This window comes from Cucumis melo, chromosome 8, assembly GCF_025177605.1.
Source record: "Cucumis melo cultivar AY chromosome 8, USDA_Cmelo_AY_1.0, whole genome shotgun sequence".
In the NCBI taxonomy this organism is placed as follows: Eukaryota; Viridiplantae; Streptophyta; class Magnoliopsida; order Cucurbitales; family Cucurbitaceae; genus Cucumis; species Cucumis melo.
The window spans coordinates 22,391,170-22,409,513 of record NC_066864.1 but is presented as its reverse complement, the minus strand read 5'-3'; the positions used below and the strand labels follow the sequence as shown (position 1 = coordinate 22,409,513).

The 18,344-nt window shown below is 33.1% G+C and overlaps 1 protein-coding gene across 10 annotated transcripts; it reads left to right on the top strand.

Moving 5' to 3' along the window:
- Positions 1 to 2,925: 2,925 nt before the first annotated feature.
- Positions 2,926 to 18,079, top strand: LOC103486063 (uncharacterized). 10 transcript variants are annotated; one of them, XR_007823001.1, is made up of 7 exons: positions 2,926 to 3,308; positions 3,395 to 3,497; positions 3,895 to 4,007; positions 8,111 to 8,159; positions 9,089 to 17,576; positions 17,703 to 17,760; positions 17,878 to 18,079. XR_007823001.1 is itself a non-coding variant. In XM_008443881.3 (5 exons), exons 1-4 carry the CDS (start codon positions 3,220 to 3,222, stop codon positions 8,122 to 8,124), a joined length of 318 nt encoding a protein of 105 aa, XP_008442103.1. In that variant the 5' UTR covers positions 2,954 to 3,219; the 3' UTR covers positions 8,125 to 8,159; positions 17,878 to 18,079. The 10 variants fall into 10 exon arrangements, 6 of the variants coding, with proteins under 6 accessions (XP_008442101.1, XP_008442103.1, XP_008442102.1 ...); XR_007823002.1 differs by having other exon boundaries at positions 17,679 to 17,727; XR_001762263.2 differs by having other exon boundaries at positions 9,089 to 17,727.
- Positions 18,080 to 18,344: the final 265 nt, after the last annotated feature.

Below are 18,344 nucleotides of genomic sequence, written 5' to 3'. Positions count from 1 at the left end.
AAATAAAGAAAGTGCTGCCACTTATTTTCATGACACCCAATTCATCATAATTGATGGAATAAATAATTCAGACGCTATTCTGATAGCCTCAGAAGAAGTCCTTTCAACAGGGAGGGGGTAGATGGTTGGATCAAGTTGATAGAACTCTTGGTATTGTAAGGTTGGATGAAGGCAAAGATAGATTAATTTGGCCTTTGAAGGTGGGGGAGTAATTTTTCAACAGCCAATTAGTGTCATTTGAACAAGTTCAAATGCTCCAACAAAGCAAGGGAGGATATTTTTGTGTATGCATTATGGCTCATAGAGGCTTAAATATGTCGAAGATACTACAAAGAAAGGGTAAAAAGTGGCTTCTCTTGCCTTTAGCTTGTATCTTTCATCCTTTCTTCTCAAATATATTTTGCTATTTATGAAAAAAACTAAATAATTAAAAAGAGAAATATATTCAAATAATACAAACTCCTAAAAGAGTAAAACATAAACATAGGAAAATAGTTGGGTCAAATTTTAAAAATAATAATACAAACAACACTAGGAAACCTTCAACTCAGCTAAATCAATTTATGAGTTGTCAAATTGTTATTGTTTTGCCTGTCACCATCCGTCGTCTTTTAAGCCACACCATTTTTTAAAGTTATATTATTAATAGAGGAACAATTTGTAAATTATAAATAGTATAATGCCATTGTTGTGTTTGTTGTTTTTATATATTGAGAATTTTTTTTACTATGGTTAGGTGTATGGTGATGTGAAACAGTTAAAGTACTGACATGTTCTACCCAAACACATACAATATAAACATAAGATTATTTGATAAACGTGCAACATACAACAAATTGCTAATATTATAACATTTTTGCTAATTTGAATGTAGATATTAAATAAAGAAGACACTAACTTTAAAGTAAGTTTTAACGTGTTAAAACATTAAAAATAGTGAGAATGTTAGCAGGGACATAATTAAATGCTTAGAAAGTGGTTTGTGTTTAGAATTATGAAGAGGAGTTAGAAGGTTGGCATAGACAACTTTTAGGAATGGTTTGTGGGAGAGTCCAAGCATTTTCAAGTGTTTGTGATAGTGTAAATTGCCCTCTTAATATCAATACAAATTTTTTATACCGTCGAAAAGCAACCTACCCAAAAATTTTGCCTCCCTTTATTTATAACTATAAATGCAAGTCAATTTGCACGAAGTTACAAACATGCCACTATTAGATTCATAATAATATTTCCACCAGTTCCTTTCCAATGCTCTAACACAAGATTGATACCTCTAGCGGTGTTTTGATGAAATCATGAGACACCAGTTTCCATTGGTCTACCATTTGAACAAAACTTAAGTTTGGTTTACTGCTCTCTAATTGAATCAATATAGTCATCTAGATATATCGGTTGGACCTCACTCAAATTAGCTTTTTATGCTGTCATGTTCTTTGGAAAGATTTAACTACATAATCGTTGATGTTATTGAAAATTGTTTCTTGCTCACCTTATTGCTTGAAAGCAAGGACCAACTTTATTGAAGATTTATATCTGTTCAGACAATTTGATTTTAGGCAGTAAACTTATGATCATTTTTTGGCCTTGAGAAAGATCTATATAATCTAAACCAACTATACACATGGATCTTTTTAAATAGATGCATCATTTCGACTCTTGTTATCTTCCCTCTAACATAAAGTTTATTTGGCCTACTCCATGAGAGATTTTAGATTCTATGTTTCTATTTGGACTTCATTATATTGAAAGCGATAAAATAGACACCGAATTACGTAGAAACTTGAGTACCGAAAGAAAAACCAAGATTTACTTTTCTTATTAATTTCTCATAGTCATGATACAAAGAGAGAAAATAAATAGAATACAACGTAAGATATACAAGGAAAGAATATTAGCGCAAGTTAGGACAAATCTCCCTATGGACCAAGTTCACTAACTCTGACACATTAACATGGCCTTTTTGTAGTCACTCGTTAGGTTCTTACTTCGATCCCCTTTTTTAGTTTGACTCCCTTTTTGTGATTTGTTGTTTTTTTAACGTTCACATATTCTTTCGTTTTTCCTTTCATTAAAATAATGTGTATGTATGTTGATGTAATTCAAAGTTGGATATTTTCCCTAATGAATTCTCTGCTAAATGTGGCTAAGAGAATGGGTATTTATTGAGGAATTTGAAAGGCTGTTATAGGTATATAGAGGGAGGTTTGTTACAAAGTAGTTAAACAGTTGGGGAGTTAGAGTAACTAATCAGTAAAGCTGATTAGTTTTGGCTATTAACTGTCTAATTAACTATCTTCTTACATCATATGTACACTCTGCTGCACATCATATTTTATTTAAGGATTTTGTATATTTGGAGATATGAGAGCCCAAACTTTTGGTATTGCAATTTTGAGTTGATCTTTGTGTAACTAAACACAGAGCTGTTTTCCAATCCCACCAATGCAATGTAGGATTGTTTCCAACATTGCTTATTAATTAACAAAGCTATATATAGTAAGGAAGTTTGAAATACTTTCATGTTTACACACTACATACATTGATGAAGGGATATTGGTTTTTATATCTTTGCGGTGTTTTGATTGATTAGTGCATCTTGGTATGGTGAAGTTTTTGTGTACCTAGGATACAATTTGGTTATGTGTTGGTTTTTTTTTAGGATATGGTTTTGTTTGTAGTAGCTAAGAGCTATATAGATGTCTATAAAAGTTCCTCATTCCTGGATTATCGAAGACTTTGACGATCGTTTTTAAAATTGTTGAATGGAAGTAACGCTACTAATTAAGACATTGAGGAAAAAAAAAGTGGGGTGGAGTAAAATGTGTCATTGAAAATAAAAAATATATAATTTTTTTATACAATTTTGTTTTTCTTGACATATTTTTCATGTCGTTAATTAACGACATATTTTTTGTGTTATTAAAAAATTTTCCTAAAAAAATTAATTATTCTCGTTTCGTTGGCAACGCTTTCCCTTCCTCTCGTAAACACTTTTGCAAAAACCCAGTTGTCGTCATCTCTCTCTCGCGAACGCTCTGAGGTTCATTAGAACGCAAAAATTTCCCTCTTGCAAGCGCTCCAGCCACCATTTGAAGGAGCTCACTAAACGCTTGCGAAAACCCTCACGTCCGCAGTGTTACACGTTTTCCCTTCCTCTCGTAAACATGCTAAGAAAACGTTCGTCCGGTGCTTTGATTTTAATGTTCCCTCCTCCTTCCGATGGTTTCTCCATCGTATCTTCTTAAGCACCACCTCTACAGTCACCCCTGTTTCTGGAATAGGATTAGATTCTGTCACATTATACCAAGGTATTTAATCTTTTAGAAATGGCATTGAATATTTATATGTTTCGGCTGATAAATTAAGAAAACCATTATGACTGTTTTCTGCTCAGGTCCATACGAAGGAGGAAAGCAAGACGCCACCTTATCCTTCAAGGACGAAGATTTCGTTAAAATTGCTTTGGGGAAGATGAATCCTCAGATTGCTTCCTTGAGGTATTTTAGGTCACTTTTATCATCATTATTTTGGGTTATGTTTCTGCATATTCTTCAAATTGCTTATTTTGAGTGAAATTAGCATGCCTTTGAAGTCAAGGATGTTTGTTATCACTTAGAATTGCTTTTCAAATTTGTCATAATGTTTAGTTTATGACTAAGAGCTGCATGAGTTAAGTGTGACACATTTTGATAGAAACGTTAATTAGATGCAGATTTTTTTAAAAATATTTACATCGAGATGTTTGTAAATTTTTCATTTTTTAGATATGCTACAACATTATGTTTGGAGTGATTATATTAATTACATGTGGTTTTTTTTTCTATATATTTTAAAAATTTTAGTCAACCAAATTTAGCCACTTTCCTAAGCATTTTGCTTTTCTTTGTGTTTTAGGAATAGTCGTCGAAATGCCGCACATTTGCAACGCCATCGAAATCAATTTCTGGTTACCTCTGTGAAGCTGTATTCCGCTGTTTATTGCTTCTTCTCACTCCCTCCTTTGTTCGGTTTGTTCTCCATTCATTCCGATTCGTTCCTTTCACTCTCTTTTCTCTCATTTGCATTCTTTGGCTTAAATTTGAGTTCTTTTATTGCTTTTTTGAATCCTCTGTTATTTTCTACTGTCCACTGCTACCATTCCTTGTAAATTTATCATCCAATTTAGTTTATCAATGTATGAACAGTAATAGAAGTATTATAGTTTTCTTGTCGAATCCAATAATTTCTTGCATTCTGATTGGAACATTTAGCGAGCTATATTACTATTGTGTACTCTTTTTGAGTTATTTGGTATTTAATTTTACTTGGCCGATGTCTATGAATACTTAGATTAGGAATTGAGTTGTTTAGAAAAGAAATTAGGAATTGAGAATGTGTGAATTATGTTCTTTTTCCTTTGTTGAATTCAATAACGAGTGAAGATTCCAACATCATACCTCGAAAGGGGATTATCAATGCCTTTAACCTATTGATATATTCTCAACTTGGATGGGGCATTAAACAGAGACAGAAAAGTGAGGAAGAGAAAATATGGAAAAAAGAAGAAGAAAGAGATGCTAAAAAAGAGAGGTGCAGTTGGCAAAGTTTTGAGGTGAAACTTTTGTTTGGAAAAGGTAACCATAGGAACCAACAACATGGACTAACTATTAGATTTATTAAGAGTACAATATTAAATTTGGACGTTTGATAATACAAGGACTAAATAAAAGAGGTTTCAAAGTTAAAGACCAAAATAGTATTTTTACCTATATTCCGATTTTAAGCAGATGGTGATGATGATTGGTTTGCAAGCATTCAAACATACAATGACGCTAAGCAATTTACCACATCTGCAAAGATACTAGAGTTCTCCAATGAGAACAGAACTCTAGTGGTCCAGTATTCTATCAAATTTGAACAGGAGATCAAATGTGGTGGCGGGTACCTTAAGCTTCATTCTTGTTTTGTCAACCAGACAAAATATGGTGGTGATACCCCTTACATGTCTGGTTGTCTCTTTGTTTGTCATTAACTTCAATGAATAAAACCTCGCGATGCTTAATGTTGTAATTGTTGGAATTGTTAGTTTTATTAAACAACACATGCATGCATGGTAATCAAGCAATCCTTAAACAGAGAATGAGAAGAAGGAAAAAGGAAATTCAAAGAATGCTTGGAGTCTTTACTTTTAGGCCACTCTCTTCCCTTCCTCCTTTTTTTACCTTAGCAATTGAAGCTTCTTCTGCCATCTTTCATTGTCCTCAATGAAATCCTTAAGGATTATGTTATTTGGTTGGTGAAAACCTCAAAGGGACTTTGTTCCAGAAGTGGACAAGCTAACTCTAAATGATAGGAAAATCTGATGCTTTACATTCCTGATGGAGTAAATTAAGGCTTGGAAGGTCGTTCTTGCTATTGTTTCAAGTCTACTTATCATCTCTTCACCCCAACCCAACTGTGATTACCTAAATACCAAACATCTCTCATTTTAGAAGCAATAAATGGGAGTAAAGACATTCAATGCCGTTGACATTAACCACTAAAACAAACAACTTTTCAGTGCTTTCTACAAATGTAATCCAGTGGAACCAAACTCTTGTCCTTTTGAGGTGATTTTCCATGGTGACTGGGTCAAGTTCTCTTAGTTCTTCGAGAGCTCATTTATACATCCAAAACGTATTATAATATATGACTATGAGGGGGAAATCAAAGGAACCTCTTTGAGATTAGAATTGTAAAGAAAAAGTAAGTGGGCCGTAACCAAAATAGAATGAATAATATCTAGATCTTTGACTTCTATCTTATGCATTGTGATCGAGGTCTGCTACACGTGTTGTCTTTTGTGATACTGACTTACAATAGACAAAAAGGAGACACCCATTTATCAAGGAAGAGAATAAGCTCTTAGACGTCCATACTGAGGCTAAATATTTTGTATATTAGGTTAAAGTTGTTATAAGATAGTTGTAAATAAAGACTCAAGAATTAATTATGAACCAAATACAACTCATTAAAACATAAATTAAAAAGGGATTAATTGATAATTTAGTCTAGTTAAGATCTTTATAGTATACCATGCATATTGGCACCTTGAATTGTGGGATTATGGTCCTTATACAGAATGGTTTGTGCTTGTTTCTGTTGTTGACTTTAAAAATGTTGTTATTACACAACTTGGGGTAGGGCAACATGATAAGCATGCTCTTTTATATAGAGCAGAATGGGCTAGAACTCATAGTGTGTTTCTCTCCATTTTGTTCTTTATCTCTGTCTTTGCCATATTGAGGATGAGCCGAAGAGGATATTATTTGAAAGAAGAAAAAGAATACTTGAAGTAATTACCATGAGAATACAACGGAAGTTATTGACCTTGTCGGTAAATAAGGGATTTTTCTTTTGTGTAAGAGATGGGGCAAGTGTTAGACTTCTAGTTCATTCATTTGATGTTATAACAGCTTTAACCTAATATATCATCCACTGCTATTTTCTCCCATTTACATTTTTAGGTGAAATTTGAGTTCTTTGATTGCTATTTTGAATCCTCTATTATTTTCTACTGTCCACTACTGTCATTCCTAGCAAATTTATAATCTAGTTTAGTTTATCAATGTATGAACACTAATAGAAGTATTATAGTTTTCATGTCGAATCCAATAATTTCTTGCATTTCTAATTGAAACATTTAGCGAGTTCTATTACTACTGTGTACTCTTCAAAGTATGTTCCTCTTCAATTCCTACACACAAATTCTCAACTTTATCCTAATTCATGCTATAAATGTAATAACAAACTTGCCTCGCCAACAAACACTTTCTAAAGATATTTTCATTCTATTCCACTTTCATTGTCAAGGCTTTAACTAACTAGTTTCTCCTATTTGACATTGATAGTGAAAGGTCATAAATGAAATTATGTTAAGTTTCATGATAGGGTGTGTGTATATATATATGGAAAGGTAAATCGATTATTTCATACCTATAAACTTGAGATGAAGATAAAGAAAATAGGCCAGAAATACACTACTATGTTTAATGTAAGGAAATTTTAGCACACAAGAGGCCTATTTCTCTCTAATGTCCATCTGTTGGTTTTAAAATAAGAACCAATAAATTCAGCTTGAGGTCGACAACATGAAACCATTTAAATTATTTTATTATCTTCCTCAATTTATAACCAGCTATGAATTTTGACTACCAATGGTAAATTTGAAACATTTAGGCATCACAATGGTTTTGAATTTTTCGATAACCATCTCTCAACTGATCTCACACCCTTCTGTTCCTGATTTTAAGAGCTGTTATTGTTCATTTTTATTGTTTTACAAAAGGTGCTTATGTCCATTGAACACATCTTTTTCTTTCCTTTTTTCAGTATTTTCTTTTCCCATCTCTCTCTCTCATTTCTAGCCACAAGTTATCTTACAGTAAAGTGTCGCAACAACGTTTACAAAGACAAGAAAATGAGGTTCAAAACTGAGATACATAACAATAGCAGACAATTTCTAATGTGTATTTTGTAAGACAGTAAGAGTGTCATAGCAACTTTTACATTTACGAGAAAATGACGCTAAAAAGTGAGATACATAAAAATAGCAGAAAGTTTCTAATGTGTGTAAGACAGAGTGTCACAGCAACTTTTTCAAAGACAAAAAAATGAGATAAAAGAGTAAGATACATATTGTTAGCAGACAATACTTAAAAATCATGTATAGTGTTTTACACCTCGACAGGTGATAGTCGATGTAAAGTTGTAAACCAACAAAATATAGATCATGCTCATAAGGAAATAGATAGAACAAGTTGCACCTTGCAAAGATAATGCATTAATATCATCTTGTTGTTTCGTGCACGGGTTTGCATGATGCACTGATAATTGATCCTTTTCCGTTCAAGTGTTATTTTTGGCTTGACGTTTAGATTGCTCTCGACCAAACCTTATTCTCTTGAGTTCTGACATCAATTTCTATTATTACTAAGAGTATTATTATCCCATGAAGTTGTGGATGATTGGAATTGATTGTACTTTTGTTTATAATAACTATTTTGAATGACTTATTTTGTTAGCATTTGTTCTGTAGTAATAAGATATCAACTTTGATATGATTTTTATCTTTATTTTCTTAATTTTCTAGCTGTACCTTCTTGAGGAAGAGACAATTCGTTTATTCTCACAGAGCTCAGGTGAATTCCCTTTTTATCTTATCATCAATCTGTAAAATTTTCATGGTGCATAATAGATGAAAATCATTTGTTCATATGTATTTTGTGTTACTTTTTCCCTCCACTTTTTGCATTCCCTTGTTAGATTCGTACCTGCGATTATAATGATAGATACACTTAAAACATTCTTGAAATTATCCTAATTTCTATCTGAAGCATATTCCTTATTTTATCTTAATACTGTATTCTTAAGTCCTTTAGTGACTATTATCGTCAGGTTTGCTCGGTAAAATTATAAAAAATAAAGTTGAACTTACATAGGAGTTCACCTCAATCCTTTCATGAGTCGATGGGAACTTGCATAGTGTTATTTTTGGCTTGACGGTCTAGTTTGGTAAAATTTGGCTTGTTTGGGAAAAGTTTGGTACTTTTTGCAGTCTCCTTAAGTATGTCATGAGTCGATGGGATTCTTGCAAAGGTAGGTACTGCTAATACTATGAGTTTGCATGTCATGTGTTGTCATAGTCATTTGGAATTATTTTCTTTTAGATCTTTTGTTTTGTTATATTGTTTAATGCATATTTGCGCCTTTGTATTTTTTCTTATATCAATCCATTTTATATTCGATCTTTTATCTCTTGTGCCTTTGTATTTTTATTAATATCAATTGATTTTGGACCGAGGTGTGATAAGTATGATAAGAAGTTCTCAACCTACTCGAGATGTTCATGTGTGTCCATTGACCCTTCAACCTCTAGTTCTTTTTTTTTTCTTTAAAGTAATACATAGTCTTCAATATAGATAGCTTTCGTTTGCAATACATGACCACCTTTTGATTTAAGCAATTTTTTTTACACTAATTTAAGCAATTACTTTAAGAGGATGCTTAGAGATATTCATTCATCAAAGATTTTACTATCCTCAAACTAAGACTCCTCCTTCTTTCTTAGATGTTTTGTGCTCTTGTCTAATGTGTCCCAACATATGATCAAGACCTAGTAGATGAATCATTTTCTTCTTTCTAAAGAATGTTGTAGACGCTAATCATTCTTGTGCATTGTTCTTTGTTCACTTTTTGTTTAGTCAAAATTTGTGGTGCTAAAAGTTCTTATAAAAAGATATCGTGGTGCCAGTGTAATATGATCTTTATAGCATTAGTATGGATCTATTACTTATACTCAGTAAGCTTATTAGTGTTGAGTGGTTATCAATTGAGTGAATTTGTGTGTGTGTGGTGGGTATGGGGTTGGGGTCGTGAAGAGGAATGCCTGGAATTTGAATGGTTAGCATACTCTTATTCTTTTTTTTTTCTTTAATACATTGTTTTCTCAATTTTCCACTCTAATTCTTTGTTTCTATCAAATTGGTGTTGGAGCACATTCATAATTGGGAATGGATTCAAAATTGAGGGGAAAATAGTTGAAACTTGGAAGTGTGTAGTCTGCCAGTATCCTATCAATTGCCTCATTTGTTTGGATGCAACTAAGGTTGAGTATGTTAATTTCAATACCTGGGTAAAGTTTCAAGTCTAATACAAGGAATTTTAATACATGAAACCAGTCTCTGAATATTGTCTTCACATGTTCATTAAATGTAATGGATTGGTTCCCAACAAGATCACAAATGATGTTATGATTTTTGTACAGCATTTCATCTGTTTCATATCCAAACAAACCAAGTTGTTGGAAACTAATCGTAAGTCTTAATGGACCAAAAGTAAGGAAGTTGGAGAACATGGAACACTCAAGGATTGAGATACCTGAAATCTAGTTTATCTTGCTTTTTCCTTGATATGCTAGATCTATTGCTCTATTAAAAATTTTGTCTTGATCATCACTTAGTTGAGCTCTGGCTGCATCTAATGATGCTAAAAGCAGATAACTAAGATTGGTGCTTGAAGAGTTTGTAAACATCCACAAACTCTTTCTCTGTCTACAAGATTCCCTGACCATGTGCAACATTAATGATTGTGTAAGAGAGCAAGGAACCTTGTAAGTCGATTGGGTCACCAAATAAGCTCCTTTTTATAGTGTAGAAAGAGGCAACTGAGGTTGAAACTCAAAGTGTGTCCCATGAGCCTCGTCAACAATCAAGGAAATTCTCTTAACATGACATATATGAAAAATTTCACTCAGGCTACTGCAGATGCCATGATAAGTAGATGAAGTAACAAACACTGCTGCTTTTTAACCTTCTATTTTTAAGTCCTTGATTGCTCTATCTACTTGTGAATACAATAAAGAATTTCACAAAGAGGTATTAGATTTGTTGAAATTGAGGGGAAAATAGTTCAACCGTTGGTTTTAGGTATTAGACTTGTTGGTTTCAGACGATATTTCTTTTTCTTTTTCTTTTTCTTTTTCTTTTTCTTTTTCTTTTTCTTTTGTTATCAAAGTCTTAAACAAAGAGGTTACATCTGGTGTTTAAATTAGTGTATGTTATGTTTCTCCTTAAAATTCCTTATTGTTCTTGTGCTATGAGTGAGGAAATGTATGTTGTTTATGTACTTACTGTTTGCTTGGTGAATATGAGCTTTGTTCTTTAATTTGATACGTGTATATGAGTTCGGTTTAGGGTGGTTTAACATACTAAAACAAAACTACTCAATACAGAACCTAAGTATCTTGTCCCTTTGATTGCAAACAAGTTTGATTAAGTTCTAACTTCTGAGATATATAAATCGTGCAATATCGTCTAATGGACAAATCATGGATGATAGAAAATAGGAGGTCTAAGTAGTATGAATTGGGAGTGGAAGCGTTCATTCAATTTGGTTTTCGTAATGGCAAAGATTTCCAGTACTATTAGGTGTCCATGTTTTAAATGTGGGAAACTATTGCTGCAGGACGAATCAACAGTTAGATATCATTGGGATCAATCAAAGCTATAAGATATGGCTTTGGCATGGCGACTCTTTTACATCAGAGAGTTCATGCAATCAACAGGCTTACATGAACGAAAAACGATCGACGACGATTTATTTCATAGGCTAAATATGGTTCAAAATGTTTGCGATCAATTTTCTAAAATACCTAATACGTTTGACAATATGTTCGATGATGCAAAGAAGCCTCTATTCTCTAGTTGTAAAAGATTTCACAAAGTTGTCAGCATTAGTTAGGCTATATAACTTGAAGGTTAGATTTGGACGGAGTAATGTTAGCTTCTTCGAACTACTAGTAACAATTAGCGAGTTCTTGCCTAAAAATAACGAAATGTCGGTATCCATGTATGAAGCAAAAAAAAAAAAAAAAAAAAAAAAAAAAACGCTTACTGCGTTGGGCCTTAGTTATCAAAAAATAGATGCATGCCCAAACGATTGCTGCTTGTATAGAAAAGATCTAACAGACATCAGTAGGTGTCCTAAATGTAATATTTAGAGGTGGAAGACAAGTAAGAACTTAAATGAAAAGATTAAGGGAATTGCAGCTAAACAGTTGTGGTATTTACCAATTGTTTAGAGGTTCTTAAGGATGTTCAAGAAGTTCGAACATGCAAAGAACTTGTGTTGGCATGCAAATGACAAGAAAGTAGATGGTGTGTTAAGGCATCCAACTGATACTCCATCTTGGAGGTTGGTAGACCATTTATGGCCAGATTTTGGGTTCAAACCGAGAAACCTCTGCTTGGGGTTGTCCACAGATGACATCAATCCATACGAAGATTTATCGACGAAATATAGTTGTTGGCCTCTGTGTGGTTGCTACAATATACAACCTTCCATCGGGCTATGTATGAGAAGGAAGTGTTTAATGTTCACTATGTTAATCTTAGAACCTAAGCAACCAGGATACGACATAAATGTCTACCTAGCACCTTTGATTGATGATCTCAAACTTAGGTGGGAAGAAGGTGTTCAATGTTTTAATGCACATAAAGAAGAATTTTTCACCCTACGAGTTGTTTTACTGTGGATTATCAATGATTTTCCTACATACGGTAACTTGTCTGGATGTAGCATGAAGGGGTATAAGGCTTGTCTAATATGTGGGAAGGAGACTTCTTTTATAAGACTACCACATGCGAAGAAAAATGCATACATGGGACATAGAAAATACTTACCAAGATATCACCCTTATAGAAGACAAAAGAAAGCATTTGATGGTAATCAGAAGCACGAGAGACCTCCTCTCCCTTTATCAGGTGAGGCAGTCTATAATAGACTTAAGGACAAGACTTTTCCATGTGGTAAAAAGTCCAGTAGGAGGTTGAATGAAAATATTTCGAACGACTACTGGAAAAGGATTTATGCATTCTATAAGTCAGTGTACTAGAAAAAATTTCATGTAAGACACTATCTTGATGTTAAACATATTGAGGAATGTATTAATGAATATAATTGGTACACTGCTTGACATACCAGGGAAGAGTAAGGATGGACTGAGTTCTAGACTTGATTTGGTAAAAAAGAACATTCGACCCAAGTTGGCCCTTGTATCCGATGGAAGTAGAACTTACATACCTGCAGCATGTTATACACTGTCAAGGGAGCAGAAGGTCTCTATTTGCAGAACTTTGTCTGATCTTAAGGTTCCAGACGGTTATTCATCGAATTTCAGAAGTTTTATATCTTTAGAGAACCTAACGCTCTCTGGTCTTAAATCATATGATTGTCATGTTCTAATACAACAACTGCTCCCAATTGCAATATGTGGAGTTTTACCTAATAATGTTAGACTAGCTATAACTAGATTTTGTTCTTTTTTTAACGTTATTTGCTCCAAGACTTTGCAAATATCAGATCTAGATAAATTGTAGCAAGACGTTATTGAAACATTATGTTTGCTTGAAAAGTACTTTCCACCATCATTTTTCACCATTATCGTACATCTATACATCCACCTTATGCTAGAGGCAAAAATTTGTGGATCCATATACCTATGGTGGATGTACCCATTTGAAAAATATATAAAAGTGCTGAAAAGTTATGTCCATAATAGAAATTGTCTGGAAGGGTCGATCGCAGAAGCACACATATGTGAGGAAGCCGTTGAATTCTGTTTTGAGTTTCTATCTAGGCTTGACCAATGGAATAGGTTCATTTAAGTCTCGAGAGGAAGGTCAAATCGAAAGACTGTTATCTGCAGGATCGTCTATTACACCTAGTCAATTTCTACCAAAACAAGCCCATCTACACATATTATAAAACATTGAAGAAGTTCAGTCGTATAGAGAGTAGGATTCATTACCTTTGACCTGACATTTTTCTCTTATCTACATTCTTTTAAATAAATGGTACTCACTACTTTGATGACGACTAGCCTTACATAAACGACATATGGAAATCTTGAAATCCACAAAGGGTGAGAATTGAGAAGAAGAGAAGAAATCAATGAAACGCAAGAGGAGGGCATGTAAGAACTCAGTGATAGAAATTTGTTTGGCGATTAACATCACCAGGTGATATATCACACCATCACGTGAAGAGATTCACTAGAAGACAAGAATGGTAGTTGGAGTTGATGTGACTTGACACTACTATTTTTAGCGCCGACATGCACAAAAAAAGTAGAAGCTTCTCACCTAAAGCAGCCTATATAAAGCTTCTATCTATACCAAGAAGAAGTGAGGTTAGAAGTCTGAATTGACCAGGCTGAAGGTCTGAAAGGACTAGATTGGAGGTCTGAATAGACCAAAACCTAAAGAGCTCCATGAGAGTTAGAGGAAGAGACTAGCTCCTCCATCTTTTATAGAAGTTCTTCCTTCTCCCTTCTACACTAGTCAACCTCTGAGTGAGAGCTTAGATAGAGACTAGAGAAAAGAAACCACCATCTTCTCAACCTAACTTATAAAAAAGCCAAAGAATGCAACCCAATGCATTATACGACTCGTCATATATCTTTTCTTTCCATTTTTGTACTTTATGATGTATGGTATGAATGTTCTTCATTTCATTGTCAAAAGGTCTGCATTGTCAATACACTGCATTTTAGTCCATTGTCTCTCTTCCATTCCCTTACTATTCATCTTGTTAATGTTTTTAAGTAGTTTAAAGTTGATGTCTGATACTTAATAAGGATCCTTTAGTTATAAGTCTCATTGTGTTTAGTTGAGCTTAACTTAAGCACTCATCCAGTGTTGGTCACTAACTGATCGAGAGAGTAATTAGCAAGGACGTGGCTAAACACGTAAGGAAGGAGTTTGGAAACAAACTCCCGGCTGGTGTTTTGACTTACATCATTTGTGTCCCAAAGGGTGAACAAGTGTGATGATTAGGCGTCAAAAGGCCGCTCACTATAAATAAGAGAGTCAATGCGATGCTTATAAACAAGGAAGTCTAGATGTATATCCCTTGACTTATCTTTACTATTTATGTCCTAAAAGTAGAATAAGTGTTGTGTTTAGGCATCGAGAGGTTGCTCGCCTTAAATATAAGATGGTCAAGAGATCTATATCATATCGAGGATAAGTCGTACAACTTAGAGCACCTAGAATACTAAGGGGCCGTCTGAAGGAAGGGTTGGGTTATGGAGGGTTAGGGTTATGATAAACCTAGTGTTATGATAAACCTAGGATTATGATAAGATGTGTTTGGGGGAAGAGTTATGGAGGAAGTGTTATGATAAAATGTGTTTGGGGGAAGGTTATGAAGGAAGTGTTGTGATAATGTTTTGATAAGATGTGTTTGGGAGAAGGGTTACGTGGGTAGGGTTATGATAGATTAAGGAAGAGTTGAAGAAGAGTTAAGGAAAAGTTGAAGAAGTGTTGAAGAATGATTGAGGAAAAGTTGAAGAAGGGTTAAGAAGTGTTGAAGAAGGGTTTGAGGAAGGGTTAAGGGGCTAAAACTAGGGTTACATAATCGTTCCCCCAAACGAGGGTTGGATTACATAACCCTTCCCCCAGACGAGGGTTGGATTACATAACCCTAACCCCCATAACCCAACCCTTCCCCAAAACGCCCCCTAAGACTTTCCTTTATCTTTCTTAATGCAAGTTAGTCCATTTTCCATAATCATACCATTTTCTGTCTCCTTCTATAGAATCTCTAGTGTAAATAGTAGTTGTAATACACACATACATATTTTATTGTATGAATATTGTATACCACCTGGATAAGAAGTAGATCTTATCTTATTAAAATCTTATCAGATAAGGGGTCATGTCCTATCTGATTCGATTTTATCTTTTAATTTTTCAAATTTCAATTGTGTTTGAAATTCGAGGTCTATAAATAGACTTCCATGATAATGCAAAGCACATCGCGAAATATTATTGAGCTCTAAAATACCAAGCTCCTAATATTCCGACTGCTTTCTTCTTGTAATCTAACGATCCTAGTTCTCTTTGCGGTTAGCATTGAGCAATTGGTATCAGAACCATCAATAAAAGTTCAAATTCCTTTCAATTCGTTTTCAAATTTCATTTTCGGGGGAGGAGTTAGATAAATTTTAGTTCTCTTCAATAAATTTTATTCTTCAAATTTTGTTAAATTCAAGAGATTCAATTTCGAAGATCTAGATTCTACGTTCGTGTCTAAGTTTGTGGTCCCGACAGTAAGACGCAAGGAAATGCGGTGAGACCGTTGGTCAGCAGTAATCCGTCTTAGCACATACATGTATAGATTCTTGATCGAAGAAATTTTATTTCTAGATTTAATAAAATTTTAAAAAATAAATATTTAAAGTATGATAATTTAAATTTTCAAATATCTAATTTCCTGAAAAAAATTATCCTCTAAATCTTCTTCAAAAGATCTTACTTAAAAAGAAATTGAAGAGCAACATACTGCTTCTTCTAGTGAAGGTGATGTGACAAATGAATCAATTCGTATTGCAAAAGTAGAAAATGATTTTCTCAATTGGGGAATTCAAAACAATTTATTTTCAACATACTTTCAATTTCAAAGAAAATCTTTGTGTAAAAATTGTTGAAAGAAGAATTCCAGTTTATGAAAAATTTGATTCCATACAATTATTTCCAAGAAATGATATTAAAAAACATTAAAAAGAATTTTCATTTCTTCATATAGAAGTTGTCCAAGTAGCTTTAATTCCAATGTTTAGATCCGAACTAGATACACCAGTCTTAGCAATTTTACGCGATAAATGCCACAGATTTTTCAAATTCTTTATTAGGAATAATTAATCAAATTTGGCCAATGACCCTGTATATTTTAATTGTTTTTCAAATTTTATGGTGTCTCTTGATGACTCACGTATTCTTAAAACCTTGAGCTTAGATATTACTGGCCAAGGATTAAATTTTGAAGAAGGAGTTAAAAAATTAACCCTTGTTTATAAAGTTACTTATAAAGTTTTGACTATTACCATGCATCCAAAAACTTTATTGTCTTCAACAAAAGGAAAAACTATGTAGAAACAAATCTCAATAAATCATCTGTTAGTGTTCCAAAACTCCTTTCTTGGGACGAAGTTACAAAAAATCTTCGATGGGTTTTAAACAACGCTTTTATCCCTCAAAAGAAAGAAAAAGAAGTCTGTCATATCATTGAGCATCCTAATGGGAAGGTTGAAATCAAATTTGAAAACGAATCACCTAGGTTCCTTGTTGTTAAAGAAATACCTCTCTCCTCATTAACTTTTCCCATCAAATCATCTTTTTATCTTCCCAAAACAATGTATATCCTTAATAATTATATTATTTCATAATATAATTATTTTAACTTCAAATTCAATTAATTATATAATTATATATATATAATTAATCATAATTCTCTCAAATACAATTCTCCCAACTCCATCAAATATAAATCAACCAAATTCCAACTAATTAATTAAATATTTTCCCATGAATATCTAATTAAGTTTGATTTTTACAAAATCAAACAACTCTATAATTAAATCAAATAATGCCCAAAATAAATTCCACAAGCTTACAATTAAGCTTAAGGTAATTAAATTAAAAATTACCTTTGGAGCGTTACAATCTTCCCTCCTTTGAGAAACTTTCGCCCTCGAAAGTTTTAATCCTCGAACAGCTCGAGATACTACGTTCTCATGTCGTCCTCTCTCTCCCATGTGGCCTCTTTAGCTCCGTAATTTCGCCAATGAACTTTGACCAATGCAATTCCTCTATTGAGGAGCATCTTGACCTCTCTTGCCAAAATCTCAACGGGTTGCTCCTCATAGCTCAGTTCTCATTAATTAGCAACGGTTTAAAGTCAACTACATGCGTCGGGTCTACTACATACTTTCTTAATATAGAGACATGGAATACATCATGGACTGCAAAAAAGGATGAAGGCAACGCGAAACGATAAGCTATGGGACCAATTCGCTCATGTATCTCAAATGGCCCTACGAAACGCGTTCCTACAATTTATTTTATTCAGGCAACTCCTTTGCTTTCATACTATTTTTCTTTTAATGAAATTTTGTATTTGAATAGTGGACTTTTTATTTATTTATTTTTTTTAGTTTCTTATGGATTTTTACTACTTCAAAAACCATTCTCACAAAGGACTCAAGAGCAGAACAGGTAATTGAATTACAGTATTACGCTACAATCCTTTTATCTTTATTTTTCTTTTTTTCTTGATAATGTTATATAAGCATAATATACTTTTATTATACATAACAGTGCAATGTCTTCCTTCTCTTTTAGTTTGAGTTGTCAGTGTACCTTGGAGGTAAATTGAGACTTCCTACTATTACACTCTCATGTATAACCTTTCTTTCCTTAATTAAATTGGCTATCAGTTTTTTAATTAAAGTGATATTGCTAGTTTTTATATTTATATTGTGATAATAACATTTTATTTTATTCATTTGTTAATAAGGGCAAAGAAACAATCATCAAGATATATGACGGCAAGTTCGAATGAGTTACTTGAACCTGTATCAAACTTTGATAACTTGTTGATGTTTAAGTAATTTTGGTTACAAGTTTATTATTTTTATTTTATTAATGATATTGAACAAATTTTGTACGAAGTTGTTGATACATTTTGATTTTGTTCAATGTTATAATATTTGTGATTATTGGTATTTTGTAGAAGTTGTTGTATAGTTGTATGTATGTGGATTTTTCATATTTTGACGTTTTTGTAATTTAACATTTGATTAGATGAGGTCGTATATATGGGAGGGTCGTAATGACCCTTTTTAAAAAAAAAATTGTTATAGTTGATGGTTAAGAAACAACAACAAAAGAGTTTAGTTGATGGTGCAAAACTGTTAATTAATATAAGGATAATACTTGATGGACAAAACATGTCAATGAAAATGGATATCTTGGGACTTTTCC

Excerpts from the sequence above, each read along its gene's own strand:
- LOC103486063 (XM_008443879.3), top strand. The coding sequence starts at position 3,220 with ATGGTTTCTCCATCGTATCTTCTTAAGCACCACCTCTACAGTCACCCC. Across the intron at positions 3,309-3,395 it reads TTCTGTCACATTATACCAAG|TCCATACGAAGGAGGAAAGC; the intron begins GTATTTAATCTT and ends TTTCTGCTCAGG. Across the intron at positions 3,498-3,894 it reads CCTCAGATTGCTTCCTTGAG|GAATAGTCGTCGAAATGCCG; the intron begins GTATTTTAGGTC and ends TTTGTGTTTTAG.